This window comes from Anser anser (genome assembly GCF_964211835.1).
Source record: "Anser anser genome assembly, chromosome: 2".
Taxonomy (NCBI): Eukaryota; Metazoa; Chordata; class Aves; order Anseriformes; family Anatidae; genus Anser; species Anser anser.
Window position 1 is genome coordinate 59,226,022 of NC_139721.1, and position 16,270 is coordinate 59,242,291.

At 38.4% G+C, this 16,270-nt stretch overlaps 1 protein-coding gene across 3 annotated transcripts in view; it reads left to right on the forward strand.

Moving 5' to 3' along the window:
- The first annotated feature begins 1,760 nt into the window (after positions 1–1,760).
- Positions 1,761–16,270, forward strand: part of DOK6 (docking protein 6) — a 238,630-nt gene continuing 224,120 nt past the window's right edge. For 2 of the 3 annotated variants that reach the window (XR_014579799.1, XM_083824243.1), the window contains exon 1: positions 1,762–2,168. Coding sequence is in view for 2 of the 3 variants with exons in the window: in XM_083824243.1 (XP_083680369.1) it covers positions 2,103–2,168 (66 nt within the window). In the remaining variant the exon portion in view is untranslated. Of the gene's footprint in view, positions 2,169–16,270 lie in introns of all 3 variants that reach the window. The other variant, XM_083824245.1, reaches the window with a different exon arrangement.

A 16,270-nucleotide genomic window follows, 5' to 3' on the forward strand; every position in this document is an offset into this window, starting at 1 on the left:
ATCACATTTTTTTCTATAAAATCTAAAATATTCTGATTTGACATATCATATCAGACATTGGAATAGAATTTAAGAACTAGGATTCTGCCCAAAGTAGAAGTTTAAACATATCCTTTTGACATTGCATTAGAAATAGCTAGGAAGTCATATATATATATGCTAAGTATTTTTTCTATGTCTTTTTTCTGATCATATCTTTTATGTATAATTTTATGGTTATATAGATATTTGTTCTTGGATAAAAGTAATGCAGAGTTTTACTCGTAGCAGATGTTCCAAAATTCATCTAATCAGGAAACAAGTTGCTAGAACACAAAAGGAGAGTCAGTCTCTCATCTCCCTAACTTTACTAATTGATTATGGCAAAAGAATTCAGAACAAATAAAATAATAAGGGTTATTCTGGTGAAAGAGAATTTTCTTGGCCTAGTATCATAATTTTTACACTTGTTACACTTGGATAGAAAGCCAACAGCAGTCAATGAAAACACAAGAGTCTTTAGACCATAATATTAAGATTCTGATAACTTTTTTTCTTTTATTTGAGTGGGATTCTGGTAAGCTAGCAAAATGTTTTTATCACAGTTAAAAAATATTTTGGAAATCAGAAACATCAAGATTTATATTTGTCTATTTTTCCCCTATACATGTATATATAGAATGCAGTTACAAATCTTTTCCTCATAATTCCATCAGCCAAGTGGTGTAATGTTTTCTAGATTGTATTTGCTGCAAGATTCATCTCTAGATGTAAGTTCACAAGACCTTTACTGAGAAAGTCTAATTTGCAAAAAGTTTGACATACAAAAACAATTAAGTTATAACAAACTTCATAATCCATTTGCTAAGAATACTATTGATTCTAAAAATCTGAAATACATCTGACAAACTCAACTACTTCCCCTCAGTCCCAGTGGGTATAGCACTCATAGGGATACAGTATATGCTACAAATTCCTGACCCATAAAATTTAAGACAGTGGTGCACTTGGAAAGAGGTTATCTAGGAAAAGGACTTCTGAAACTTCCATTAACAATCTAACTTTTTCACTGAAAATGGTTATGGAGTGCATTTTTATACCACTGTAGTAATGCACACTCTCTAACCAATCATTCGTAGTTTTTTCTTTCTCGAGCAGTTTAGATTCATTCCTGTCTGTCCATTTCACATATGACAAAACCAAACACAAGCAGTTCCAATAGTTTTCCCTGATCTCTCTAAAAGCATTTTTTTTTTCCTAAAAGACATTCTTCTCATTTATTTATTTATTGATAGATCCATCTCAAGGAGCAGTATGATTAATTAAAGGCATGGTCATCACTGTGGAGGGCACAGAATACCCGTGTGTTGCAGCTCATTTATCAAGTTCAGAAAGGAATTTGCTTTTCTTCATTTATTTTTTTTTCCAAGTTTAGTAGTTTAAATCTCTGTGTCATTGAGTTAGTCGTTAGACACCACATTTCAGCGTCTGGCAGGGGGGCACCTTCGTGGCTTCTTGCTCGCCAAAAAGATGCCCTCCCGGGCCGTGTGTCCGCACGGATCCGCCACCCGGGCGGGAGATGTGGCCGCGGCCACAGGCACCCGCCTCCTCCCGCAAAGTCGGCACAACTGGGGCCGAGCGGAGCCGCTGCCCCCTGCCAAACAGCGGCACCACGGCTCGCCCCCCAGACAGGCACCCCCTGCCCCAGCGGCCAGCAGGGCCGGGCTGGGGGCGGGCTGCGCGGCCGCGGCGCCGGGGGCGGTGTCCCCGCTCCGCTCCGCCCGCTGCCCCGCCCGCCGGGCCGCCGCCGGGAGGAGCGGTGCGGAGCGGAGCGGTGCGGGGCCGAGGAACGGTGGAGGAGCCTTACGCGGGCGGGCGGCCCCCGCCTGGCGCGGAGCAGGGCGGCGAGGAGCGGAGCGCGGCGGCCGCCGCTGCCTGGATGCCAGAGGCACCTCCGGAGCCGGCGGCCGGCGGCACCCGGGAGGGCCCGGGGAAGGAGGAGGAGGAGGAGGAGGAGGAGGAGGAGGCGGCAGCAGCAGCAGCAGCAGCAGCAGCAGCAGCAGCAGCAGCAGCAGAGGAGGAGGACTCCGGGCGCGGAGAGGAGGAAGCAGGCAGCGCTGGCCATGGCCTCCAACTTTAACGATATAGTCAAGCAGGGCTACGTGAAAATCCGCAGCAGGAAGCTGGGGGTGAGTGAGCTCTCTCTTCGCCTGCCCTGCCCGCCGTGGGGGCCTGGGGGGCGGCGGTGCCCCGGACCCGGGCCGGCAGCACGGGGCGCGGCGACCTGCTGCTGCTGTCGCCGCTGCTGCTGTTCCTCCTGCTGCCGCCGCCTCTGCTGCTTGCACTTTGCTCCCTTCTGTAGGGGTCGGTGGGGATGCGCTGCCATTGCACATCGCAGGGAGACGGTTTCTCCCTGCTCGCTGCCCGCCGCATCCCTCCGCCGGCGCCTTCCCGGGGCATGGTCCGCGGGGAGCCTCGCCCCGTCCCTCCGCCCGCCCGGCTTTCAGGGCTCTGGCCGGGCGAGCATCCATCCCCCTTCGGGCGTCCCTTCCCCCAGCTGCCCCTCTCCGTGCTGCTTCCAGCGGAGGCTCTGGGGGAGGGAGAGAGGGAGGGAGGCACAGGCAGGATTGTAGAAACTTTGTGCACGGCTCCTTCCTCACCCCCACAACCCTCCCGTCTGGGGAAAGGGATGCCTTCGATCAGGGCGAGGGCTGGAAATATCGGAGGCTCGTAGCGGAGCTAATAACTGAGGAAGGTGGGGAGGCTGGTGCCCGAGGATCTGGGGAGCTGGGAGCGGGTGGGCAGAGGGTGACAGCCGCAAAGATGCAAGGGCAGCTGCAGAAAGTGACAGGATGCGAAACTGGGGGCAGCCTCACAGCTGGCCTTGGTACCCATTGGGATGCTCAGGGAGGCCAAAGATAACACCGCGTTCTCAGGCTGGCCACGGGCACTTTTGCTGATGGGGTACAGCAAGCCTTGGAAAGGCAGCAAAGTTGGAATAGAGTGCATGTGGATAGGCAAGGGCCAGCATCTCCTAAAGTTCAGGCGCTCCCAGGACTCAGCTTTCTAGGCTTTCTTCTGCTCTTTCGGGTGGCGAGAGAAGGCTCCAGGGAGATGGAAGCCCCAAGGCCTCTGCTGCCTTGCACAGCTGCTGATGTTGCCAGTAATCCCAAAAGACCTGGCTCCCTGTGGGCTGGGGATCAAACCTGGTGGAGCTGTGGAGGATGGATGGGGTATGTCTTTTGGGCTCATCCTGTTTTATTTTCTCTGTGTGTGCAGAGAAGTGTAGGGTAAAAAGCACCTGCTTTGCCCTTCAGGAAGTTGGGCTGCCTCCCCCTGCTTTCCCTGAAACCCAGTAGAGAAGGGGCCATGTGAAACCTTCGCTTTCTGTCTCCCCCCACCCCGACCCACAAGTCAAGCAGAGTGAGCTTATCACAGTGCTAATATTTATTTCCTCCTCTTCTCTCCACTCTCCTCCACAGATGCTGTGCTCTGCTTGCAGACACAGCATGCGGGATAGTGGGAGACTAATCATAAATTGACCTTTGGAGCACTTTGCAGCCTTGGCAGGGTTGTTAATTCCAGAAGAACGCTGAAGAGTTTGGTGCGAATCTTTAATAGTGTGGTCTGAATGTTTGAGGGAAGGTGTAAATCCAAAGAGAATGGATGCTCCCATTAATGATTTCTCAACCCAAGAGTTGCTTTATGCATCAGAGTCATGCATTTGTTTATCCGAAGAAACAATTTTTAAGCCTTAGTTTGTTTCTGGCAGTCCTTTGCTTAACCTTTGCTCATTGTGTTTTTCCCCAACTCAGTAATGTTGCTGGATGGGCCCAATACAAAGCAGTGGGATGACGGTTTCACATCACCTTGGTGTTGGTAGTTGGAGGCAGAGTTGATCTATTTGATTTGCAACTCTGTATTTGAAGGTGTCTCAGAGTCCTTTAAATGTGAAATTGTGTATATGCATATCTCTATACATGCAAATACATGTATACCTTTGCGTATAGCGTATGTGCAACAAATGTGGAGTTCATATTACAGCAATTTTGGACAATATTTGCTGACTTCTGAAAATGAAATTGTGAAAGTACTGATATTTCATTTTGGCTCAGCTTAAAGTAGCTTTAAGGCATACATCTGATTTTTTGGGGGCAGAATGAGTAACTGCATTTTTTGGAAGCAAATATTATTTATGGTCAAAAGGATTATTGTACTTGTGCACTAAACAGAAGTAAAACAGTTTGTACAGTGTCTATGGAGAATGTTCTCCTATTGAAGAGGTGTGTGGGGGTGAGAATTCAGACCACACAGCCTCAGGCAGGTGGTAGTATAAGCTTAAATATGTCATATGGGGATGAATAAATCTGTTAACTACAATATAAAATGGATTGTATTTTATAGAAAATAGCATCAAAATTCAAATGAGATGTGATGGTTGAAAGGTATGAATATGTGTGTATATATCCATAGCTAATTGGATTCTGGTGACTGAGTTTCTAAATTAATGCATTTTTTATTCACCAAGTGAAACATTAAAGGTTTGTATTTTTCTCCTTAAATCTATCTCCTAGTCCAGACCTTAATGAATTACACTAGAGCTGTCATAATGTAGGTGAATGCATCAGCTTTCAGGGATATAAATGTCTGTTAACAAATGATTATTTTTAACCTCCAGAAAATATTGAAAGTGGGGAAGGGAGCTATGGGTTCTGCAAACTAAGGGTAAGATCACTTTGTAAATAGACTTATATTTCTTGCTGGTTATGTTTTATACACTGGGAGTTACGGATTTATTTTTTTTTGTCATAATAGTCTACATTCTATGAATATTTTGATGTCTCCTGAAAAGTAGATTAGAAATTGGAGAGACAAGGTGACTAATGCCAATTGTAATGCTAGACTTGGGCAATAAAACTAATTCTAACCTTTAGGCTGGTAGCCAACTCATGATGGAAATTCTTCCAGTGCAGCTTTTATTCTGTCTTGTTTTGTGACTGAGGGAGCCCTGGCTGGGAATCAAAGGGAAAATACTTCAGTATAATGCAACCTGTGAAGTTTTAGGTACAATTGAGTGACATAATACTGTAGAGCAAAAGCCGATAGTGGTTTTTTTTTTTTTTTTTTTTTTTTTTTTTGTCTTGGGGTGAATTTTCAGGTAGGATTTGATTTCCCAATAATTTATTTTTCAAAAACCTCAGTTGTAAGGCTTCTTCTGTGTGCCTCCCTTTATTGATCTTGTACTTTGTAAAATAGAAACTCAAGTTTTTGTTTTGTTTTGTTTTGTTTTTATTATTAGATGTCACATGTTTACTTTTGATTTATTATGGCTATGACTTGCAGTAAGTGCACTTGTTACCCTGGCTACCTACTCCCTACATATACTCAAATTAGATTCTTACTATGAGTAAGTGCTGCCTCCAGTCATGGAGGATGGACAAATGTCCATTCTGAATCGAGCAGTCAGGACTTGGAGCTATTTAAGATTAACATCTTAATGTACTGCTGTATATTTTCTGACAGTCTGGCATTTTCTGGCAGACCTCGTTATTCCGATATCTTTACATTGTTTCTTTCAATTTAGGGTTGGATACTCAGCATGTCAAAATGAGGAGCTTTACCAGCCTCTTTGTTTTTGTTAGAAGCTGACATCTGCCTCCACTGGGAATATCATGGTTTCTGCTGTGAAGGTGTTAGGCCACGAAGAAATATCCAGTCAGTTAGACCACTTAGATTATCTCCTTACTTTTGTTAAGCATGGGCTGTGTATAAAACAGCTCTATGGTGCCTTGAAATATGTACTGGAGCCTACGTAATGTTCTCTCTCACGTGTATACTTGTGATGGCTCTATGAAGATGTCATGTATCCTTGAAATTTAGAAATCGTAGTCAGTGACGATGGCTGTAATTAAAACATCTTCTTAAGAGCTAGTTTCCTTGTAGCCTAAAATATGTCTTTCTTTTCAGTATTCTGGCATTCCTGTGCTGTTTGATGTTTTGCTTTTCTCTAATATTACATAAAGGAAATACCTCATTCTTGCAGCCATTACATTTGACCTGTGTGACCCTCTTTTGAAATAAATTTAATTGTAATGTGGTGTGCTGTTTGGATCAGAATAGGTCATTTGTGTAGTGTGGAATATGACTGTGCTGCCTTTGTTCTTTTGGAGTCTTTCATAGTTGTGTTACATTAAAATTCATATGACACAATTTTATACTGTGCTGGCTGTGCTCATAGCTGAAACTTTCCCGTAGCAGATTGGAATCCCTTTGTTGTCTCCTAATAAACTAAGTTGCAAGTATTTCATGCCTAGTTGAAGTGCTGTTTCTTAGAAGGAAGAGTAATTTGATGTCACATTAGGAAGTCTAATTAAAAATGAGTGTTGTGTCACTTCGGTAGTCTTGTTTTGACCCAAATCGACCTTCAAAGTCACAATCTTTTTGTTTGTTTGTTTTCTCATTATTTTTGGCATGCCTTGACCACAGAACAAAAGAATCCCATCTAATGGAAATTTTTACTGAGTTGGTGAATAAAACCTGTTTTTTATGTGTTTCCACATACTGAGTAGAATTATTTCTTCATTGGTTCAACTTATACTCTGCTTCTGCTATCCAAAGAGAAAATTGTACCTGCCAGTCAGTCTCGTTTGAGTAATAAATAACAGGATGCTGTTAGTAATCAAATGAAAAGTTTTACTGTATAAACTCCCCCGCTTTTAACTATACTTTTAAGTCATTACAGGTAGCTTTCTGGAGAGAAGCATAGTGTTTTTTCTTCTGCTGGTAACACTGATTGGCTGAAGACAGGGTTAACAATGTTACAGACGTGAACCTCTGATTGCCGCTTAGTTCCTGTTGAGTGCAGTATATGTTTTAGAAAATCCTAACATTTAATTGGTAATATGTAATATTGATAATAATAATTGATAGGGTGAAGGGATCTGCAAGGACAATCTGTGCCCTAAGTTTGAGGTTATGTTCAGATTGATGACAGTGGCTTTGCAAGTGGGTCGTGATGAATACAGGGGGTAGAACAAGGGTTCTTCATATTCTCTTATACTATAGCAGCTATAAGACAAACAAACAAATGGAAAAGCCCAAGCAAAGAGTGCAGCCTGGAATGGATATCCTTTCCATAGATTATTTTATATTATTACCTATGGCAAATCTGCTTACCCTTTTTTGAAAGCACTGAGAATGGCATTTATAACTACATCATAACATGTGACCTAAACTATGCATTACATCTCATAGCATGAAAATAATTCAAATGAGACTTTAAGAACTTAATTCCTATTTAAAATGAATTTATTTTAATTTCAGTAAAGCTCCAGACCTACAGGATTTAGATGCCAGATTCCTTCCATGTAAAGGAGTTCATTTTTCATGCTAGTTCGAGACAAACTAAGATAGGGAATTAAAAGGATTTCACTGTAATCCATTAAGGACGCTAGTCACATTTACTTCTTAATAATGAAAGTATCATTTAAAGTACCAATAATTACTGCTTTCAATACTTTTTTGTGCTATAGTTACATGAATGGTTTTGCAGAATTAAATAGAAAATATATGGATTTCCAATTAGGTTATTATGGAAAGAACAGTCATTTTGAACTTTGGACCAGTTCTTATTGATTAAGCATATTGTGTAGCAAATTGAAAGAAATATCTTTCGGCATTGTAAACAAGGACAAAAAGTCTAACAATTTTTTATGCTAATGCCTGTGTTTAAAGAAACTTATGAGTCAGACTTGTATTAAGTGCTTCTGAGTTGCTGTTTCCCAATTGCTTTTCTTGATGTGCTTTTTCACTTAATTCTCAAGAGGTCTGATAGCCAAATATCTGTAAATTTCATAATGGATGGGCACTTATTTAAACGGACAAATAGTTTCCCTGTGGCAGATAGCATATTGCTTCCTTGTTATCAATGGATTATAAATGCTTCTATTTTTATTCTTGTGTGTAATACCATTAGCCTCAGTTAGATTATACCTTAGCTGTATGAAGACTACAAGAAGAAGTGTTTGTAGACTTGACCTTCCTCCCTTGCATATGTTGAGGTGGTAACATTTTGTTTAGATTTTGTATCTCTTGGGAGATTAAAGCCTTTTTTTTTTTTTTTGGTTTTGTTTTTTGTTTAGTAGTCTGTCATTTTTGTCCTATGGCAGACATCAAAGACCCTGAAGTCAATTTAAAGAAACCCATTAACTTCTATGGCTTTGGTTCAGAATCCAAGAGGGAACGTTAGCTGGATGCATACAACACAAATTTTCTTGTTATAAAATGCCCTTCAAATCCTGCTCAAAGGAGTTGTCCTTTCTCAAATCAGTAATTATGGAAGGAACGTTCTCTATGAATCCTGGAAATACACAAGGAATTATTCATGTCATTACAGTAGTGAGTTTTCTTCCTATTTTTTTTTTAAATAATCTTGCTTCAAATCATTCATTCAGATTTTTGCAAGCAGTGCAAAATGCTTTATAGCGGTTGCCTGGCAACAACGTACTCAGGCAACAGCATATGTGAATCAGTTGTTAGTTATACATTATATATATATATATATATAGCTATATAGGGAGAATACATTTCAGATAGGTACTAATGAGAAATTTCTGGAAAAAGAAAAAAAAGCATACTATGAAACACTGTTAATTATTTTAAAGACAAATAAAGGTTTTTGTATCTATCATAGCCTCAAAAGTTTGTCTTATAGGTTGTGTAAAAGACCTGCTGGTTGAACTGCTTTTCACAGATGTCATGATATAGTTCATATACTTATATGCAGTCATAGCAAGCAATTCTTTGTCGAAGGTGAAAAATATGTATGGATGCTGATTTATATCCCTTGCTGTTCTTTAAATTAATAATGTGCTCTCAAAGAAAAACTTTACTGTATGCTGTAGCCTTTCAACTCTGTTACATTTAAAATAATAATTGCAAATGCTGTGCTACATGTTGTATTTTTAATCTCTTCAATTTGCATTGCAGCTTTAAGATTCAGTAAGATACTGGTGTTGTATTTTAGTTGTCATTTTGTTGAAAATTTTTTTCTGGATAAAATATATAGTTCAACTCTAAACACTGGGAAATTTCTGAACTGGGGTCAACAAAGGTAAAGAAGGTTAGATCTTATGGAGAAAGTTTGTTTACAGTAGGACAAATTTGCAAACATAGAAGTTGAGAGAAAACAGGACAGAGAGTTGAGAGAAAACTCTTTCTTAACACTTTCCTATCACGTAAATGCTTTCTGTTTTAATGTTATTTATAAATTAATGTTACTTTCAGAATATTCAGAATATATGCCCATGCATCATATCTGAGATAGAAATTTGTGTATTTAGTGCAGCTAGTAAGTGATTTTTAGAAATGAAAGCCTTCTACAATTTGAGATTTCCAGTTACTGAGGCTTTCAGATGGTATGAAAATTGAATCTGCTGACTCCAGGAATACTTTCACTGATTAGGGTAGGCAGTCTTTCTCAAAAAGCTGGGACTAGAACTGTGAAGAGTTTTGCAGATGAATGCTAATATTGAGTTCTACTTTGAAATTATGGAAGAAAAAATAATGCAATCTGTAATGTTCTGATGAAATATCTTTCTTTTCAGTGAACCCTACTACCAAAAAAGTCTTCCATATTGCATCTTTTTAATAATAGTAATATGTCAAGTGCTGTCCTACTGAGAGGTCACAAGATCATGCAAATGGAGCCTCACTGTGTGTAAAGTGTGTAAAATCTTTTAAAAGATTTTAAAAGATTGCTCTTCTCTCTGTTGTTCAGCTGCCTCACTGTCCCTCATCATCCCGTTTGCCTGGATGGAAGTTTGAGAAGTTTTGGTGTTGGTCAGGAATTAAAAACAGCATTTTCTCCAGCACCTGGAGAAAAAAGATACAGACTACTGTGCTGGGTCTGGCTGGGATGGAGTTAACTTTCCCTGCAGCAGCTCGTACAGTACTGTGCTCTGCACTTGTAGCCAGAACAGCATTGGTATCAGACCAGTGTTTTGTCTTTTGCTGTACAATATTAGCACAGCATCAGGACTCCCTCCAACCCCCCAAGAGCCATAAGGCTGGGGGTGGGCAAGTGATGGGGAGGGGACATCACTAGGGCAGCTGACCTAAACCAACCAAAGGGATATTCCATACCATATGATGTCACTCAGCAATAAAAGGTGTGGAAGAGGAAGGAGAGGGAGGTCTCTTGTGGAAGAGTCTGTCCTCCCGAACAACCGCTACACATATTGAGGCCCTGCTTCCCAGAACGTGGCCGGACGTCACTCGTTGATGGGAAGTAGAGAGTAATTGCTTTTCTCTCTGTGCTTCCACATGTCTTGGTGTCTTTTGTTTGTTTGTTTTTGTTTTGTTTTGTTTGTTTGTTTTTCCCCCTCTTTCTCTTCCCTTTAATTAAATCATCCTTATCTCAAACCTTGAGCCCTTTGTGTCATATTTTCTCCCCCTTCCCCTTTGAGAGAGCAGCTGTGTTGGAGCTTGGCTGCCCACTGGAGTAAAACCACAACTACCTTCCTCCTGAAGGTACAACTCTTCAGCTTGTTTCTCTAACTTTTTCATTACAAAAGGAAATACTAGCAAAGTTTAATATCAAACGTTTTTCATTGTGGTATAAACAAATTAGAACCAATATTGAGCAGGAAGCTCATCTTAGTTCTAATGCTTTCTGCTTTTTGTTGTTATGGTATATTTTTTTAGACACTTGCTCCAAGGTACTCTGCGCTTAAACCCAGTTGGTGCATTCTCTGTTTTCATGAAAACATTATTTTTTTTTCCAACAAAAAGAAAATAATATATGAAGTCATACAAAATAATAACAAAAAAGGGTTTTCTGAAGAAGTAGTCATAATTATTGTTTTCATCTCCTGGAAAGAGGAGACTACATTTGTGGATGGCATTTAGATGTTATGATAATTTATTATAATTACTATTTTTATTTATCTAACTAGTTGTAGAGAATACAGTCTGATAAAGTGTTTACTTGATATAGTAGATGTATTATCTAGCTCAAGTGTGATGAGAGAATATGAAAAAATACAATATGTGAGGCCTCACTAAGGAAGGAGAAAACTTCCATTTTAACTGAAGTTGAATTACTAAATTATTAATCACTAGGTTAGTATGCTAATAATAAGGTACTTTCAAATTAAACCATTTTGCTGATGGAAAGTAATTTTTGTTGATGTAGTTAGAATAGTAGTCTTTCTCCGAATGATAATTATTTTTCTTCTTGAAACTGTACTATCAAACTGTTCCTATGAATACCTCAGTGAGACGAACTTTCCGTAGGAGAACAGAAAAAGAACTGTGTTTTTGGTACAGTAAAAGCAAGCTATAGCTGTTCAGTTCATGGTCTTTTCAGTTGCTAAACACGATCAGATCACTCTGAGTTCTGTAGCAGGCAGTGAAGGTCCTCAGCTTCTCATGGAGTCTAATTCTTAATGAATGTAAATTTTGCCATTGATTATGTGAGGCAAAACACATTAGTCATATTTTGTATTCTAATATTAATGATTTTTGCTTTTAAGTTGCTTACTTAAAACAGTGTTTACTTACTGTCTAAGGAAGATTGAGACTTTTCACTTGGGGTGACGTATGTTTCATATCTGAGAATAGATTTCTTGACTTCTGAGTATCAAAGATGTATTTAATGCTTAGTATTATTACTTTAAGATACATTTTTTTGAACTCCATCTATATATATTGTTACTGATAACCCTAAAAAGACTGAGACTTACAGAGATGCAAGTGGAAGAAGAAAAACTTTTTATAAGCAAGCTGTTTTTTGCTTTTCAGGAGACTTTTTTTTTTTTAATCTATATATATGCATATATAAAAGAACAACAATATCCTAACAATATATATAGAAGGGTAATTTTCCGTAATTGTAGCAAGAACTGTAGTAAAGAATATTTTTTTCTATAGTCCTTGTATCTGAAATTGCAATAGGGTTTTTGGAGCTGTTTGCACTGTTAATGAAATAACCTCTTTCCAGAAGACAGAAATCTTCATGCTTACATATTGGATTGTGTGTGAGAGGAGTTAAATTTTAGTCTTTTTCAGAGATATGATTTGTAATCTTGAGCACTTTGATTCATTCCAGCCTTATTCTCAATTATACTAAGCCGAGTGTACACTGCATACATTAAATTTAAAGCTGAATTAAGGCCCCTGATACTGCCAGCAGAGTGAAGAATCCTATTAGCGTAAATGGGAAACAGGCTTTCTTTGCTTAAGTTTTCTATCTGTAATGAGTATAATTTCTCTTCTTCCAGCACTTCCTTATTTTGTTTGCTTAACCTATAAACTCTTGATAGATCTTATTTATATATGTAGATTGGCTCACACTGATCATGGCAAAAACCTGTTTGATGTTACCATGGTATAGAAAATGTCAGAATAACTTTAAATTTATTTTTAATAGTGTGAATCACAATGACAGAATGGTTGAGGTTGGAAAGGATCTCTGGAGGTCATCTGGTCCAACCCCCTGCTCATGCAGGAGCACTGTTGGTTTGAAAATATATTTAATTTAATTATTCTTTAAAATGTCTCTTTTTACAGTCAGGATTTGTTCAAGTGGCTGAGTGGTTTTTGTTTGTTTGTTTTTAGTATGGATTTTTTTTTTTCTCAGATCTTGTTGATACAAACCATTGCTCATCAATTTTCATCTTAGAAACAGGTGTCAATGACAGCAAGGCAAGGAGGTCTAAAGCTGGTAACTCCAATAGGAATTCTGTCTCTCCTGATTTATTTGACACACAGCTGTAGCACAAAATCTGAAGTCCTGACTAGTTTCACTTTTAAAAGTAGATATCACTGAAAATGTTAAAAGTACAATTATTCATATGTTAACTGGCAGAACAATTCTGAAAGCTGAATCTAGTCCATGAGGCAATTCCATAACTGCTAGGGTTACTGATCTGCAATTTCAAATGTAAATGTGTGACCTCAGACATGAATAAATTAGCAATATTTGTTAAATGTATATGACACAGAATGGAACAGCCTCATTTAAAGGTGGGGTTAATGGTATTCTTACATTATCTTTATCCTTTGCTAGTGTAGTGGTCAGACATTAGATACACAGATTTTCTCATCTTTAAATTTTATTAGTTGCATATTTTTCCACAAAACAGTTTGAAAAACTTATACCCTCCAGGTTTATGTGAAGCTTTCTACTTAGTAATACTAATACCTAACCTAAATTGTACATTTCACCCATAAATATCTTGGAGCTCAGCACAGGGAGATTATATTTGTATATTGCATAGAGGTAGGTCTGTGGGACTACATACAGTTTGTGGGATGAATCAGTTGAGTCTACTTGCAGAAGTGCCAAATACTTTGACTCTTAAGGAAATCTATCTACACAATTATAGAATAAAAAAGCGATTGCAGAATTGTTTAATGGAAACAACTACAAAAGAGATTAAAAAAAAAAAATGTTCAATTTATAGTTCATCCAGAATAGTAATGCCAACATGAGCCCTTCTGAGAGAAGCATTGTAATAGCCAATGTTATAGGGTAATAGCCAGTGTTAAGGGTACTGGTTTGCCTTTAATCAAAAAAAAAAAAAAAATATCTTTCTTCAGCCTTCTGAAATCCCTGAAAGATTTGTATTCTCTTCAGTGGGTCTTAGTTCAAAGCAAAAGATTGAAAGGATACTAGGTAGCTTTTGCTAATATGGTGCATGTTGATTGAATATACTCAGGCTTATGCAGAGTCATCACAATTAGGTAGTAAGGTGTTTAATGAAACCCAGTTCCTTCATCTTATTACATTTTTCCAGTTTTTGAATAATCCTGATTTTTTTTTTTAATTTTATTTTTTAATAGTGAAAATTCTAATGTAGACCCATCCCAGGATAGAAAAAGAGAAAGGAAACTGTTAGAAATAGGCAAAAAGCCTTCTTTTTGCTGTAAAACAAATATGCAGTTGAACTAGATCAGCTGTTTCTGGCCTGTGTAATTCTTTCATTAAATCTCATTATTCTGTATAGGTGCACTTTTAATTGCTTCTAGCAAGTGGTAAGATCAAACTTTTTTTGCATGAAAAGCTGTGCAATGGGAAAAAAAAATCTCTGCAGTAAATCTACATTTACATCTAAAACTTAGCAAGGGTGAATTAGTGACAGTGAGATTTACAAAACAGAGTAAAAAATTTTAAGATCCGACTTCATGTACTAGACCAGAATTTCTGACAGCAGTTATTTCTGATAATGACCCATAGCAGAAGGAATAAGGAGCAACAGCAAGCAAGCTGACTTCTCTATTCTGATGTCTTTGAAGAAAAACAGGAATAGAATTATTTTTATGGTCTCAGGGTCCTTAGTAAAGCTAAAGATTCTGCAGTTTCTAGAAGACAAAATGGGTAAGTTAACGCAAAGACTGGATTTCTAGAATAAAAGCCATTGCATGGTACAGGACTTGCCTCAGACCCAGAGGCCGAACAGGGTATTGCGAGATCACTGAAGATTTAGCCTTGGTGAACCCAGAGGCTAGAAACATTTCAAAATGTTTCTGGAACTGTATTTTCCAGAACTCTTGATGCCAGAAAACAATTTTTGCCTGTGATCTTTTCTTTTTGCCTCTGAACAAACAAATCAGCCATTTCTGCAGTTTCGGTATAATACTATTCCAAAGCTTATACTCATTTCTTCTAAAAAGAAATATTCCAGGTGAATGTCTCCTCCACTGCAATATGAACAAAATTGAGTTTAAAATTGTAGTGAGATGATACCTGTTCTTCAATTTTTTTTTCCTTTTTTTTTTCCACCTCTGTCTAACCTGAAACATTACCTAGACCAGTCTGTAGATAAATAATTGATCTTCTTATAGCAATGCTAACAATTTTCTGTAATCAGGAAATTACACAAACACACTTCTGAATATACTTAACTGATTTACCTGTACCAATTAAAAAGGCTTCAGCTAATGGGCCAAACGTACTTGTGAGTAGAAAAACATATGTAGAAGAAGCCTCCTTCAGTATATGTCAGGATTTCCAGTCCAGGAGAATGCTGATTTTTACTGACCTGAACTAACCCACAGCTGTTCTCTTGCTGATACTCATGGCTGAATTGAATGTACAATGGATGACCTGAGTTAAACCAAGATATTTGGAGTGGGAAATGTTACTTTCTGCTTCTTTGAAGTCAACTTTAGAGAACTGTAAAGCAAAACTGCTCCCTGTGTAACTCTTAGGATGGTCATGACTGAAATAGTGAAAATGGAAAAAGCTAAATGAGCGATACCTGATCATGTAGAGTTCATTAATTTTTACTTATTAATAATATCTGTTGGGGAAATTAGGCTTGCAGTGATACTTACATACCAATACAGAGGAAAGGCATTTGTGAAAAAGGGCCAAATCTGCCCTTGACTGTGCAAGTATCCCTGAAAGTGTTGCAGGTTGTATGTGCCAGCCACAGGGTTTACCATAGAGGTGAAAGTTTTGGTCAACTTTTATTCAATCCTTTGTTGCAGCCATTTCATAAAGTAAAGTTCTATCAATCCCAGAAAATGTCATTATAAATTAAGCTGAATAGAGCAGTTCATCATTTTCAGTATTCTCTTTCTAGGTAAGTAGATAACTATTTTTAAGAAAGTATTACTAAATGAGTTTTTTTTTTTTTTTTTTTTAAGAATCAGGAAGGTTAAAAAACTTAATTTCTGAAACCAAAAACTGAAGTGCTTGTGTGTTATTTCGTCCTCAGGACGAGATGCCTTAGCCATAGGCCTTTAATCCTTGTGCCCTAGTTACAGCAATTAGGGTTCATGAAATATAAATTTCATTGCATACGCATCCTGTTTTTTTTTCTTGTGTTTCAAAATCAGTCTGAAATATTAATGATCACATTAAATGCACTCTATTATATGAATTGCTGCTACTACTGCATTCTAGTTATCCTCATAGATGCGGTGAATGACATTTTCTAACATTTAAACTTAAATGTGTATTCTCCTGTTGAAGGAAATCTGACTTTAGTAATATGGTTTCTTGTAGACCTGTCTCTTTACCTGCATTTAAGTAAAAGTGCTGAAGATGTTTAACTTTCTGGAAGACCACATTTCTGATTTGTTCACAATTTATAGTGCAACACTATGCTGAGGAGAATGGAAATGCCAAACAAAGTTGTAGTCCCTTCCTGGAAGAGCTGAAAATGTTAATCTGAAATGTTAAAGCTCTCCAAAGCCTGATGTTATTTTTTTCACTGAAAGATTTGTCTCCATCTAAATTTACCAGCCATTTCTGCCTATCATGTCTTTGTAGATGTATTTC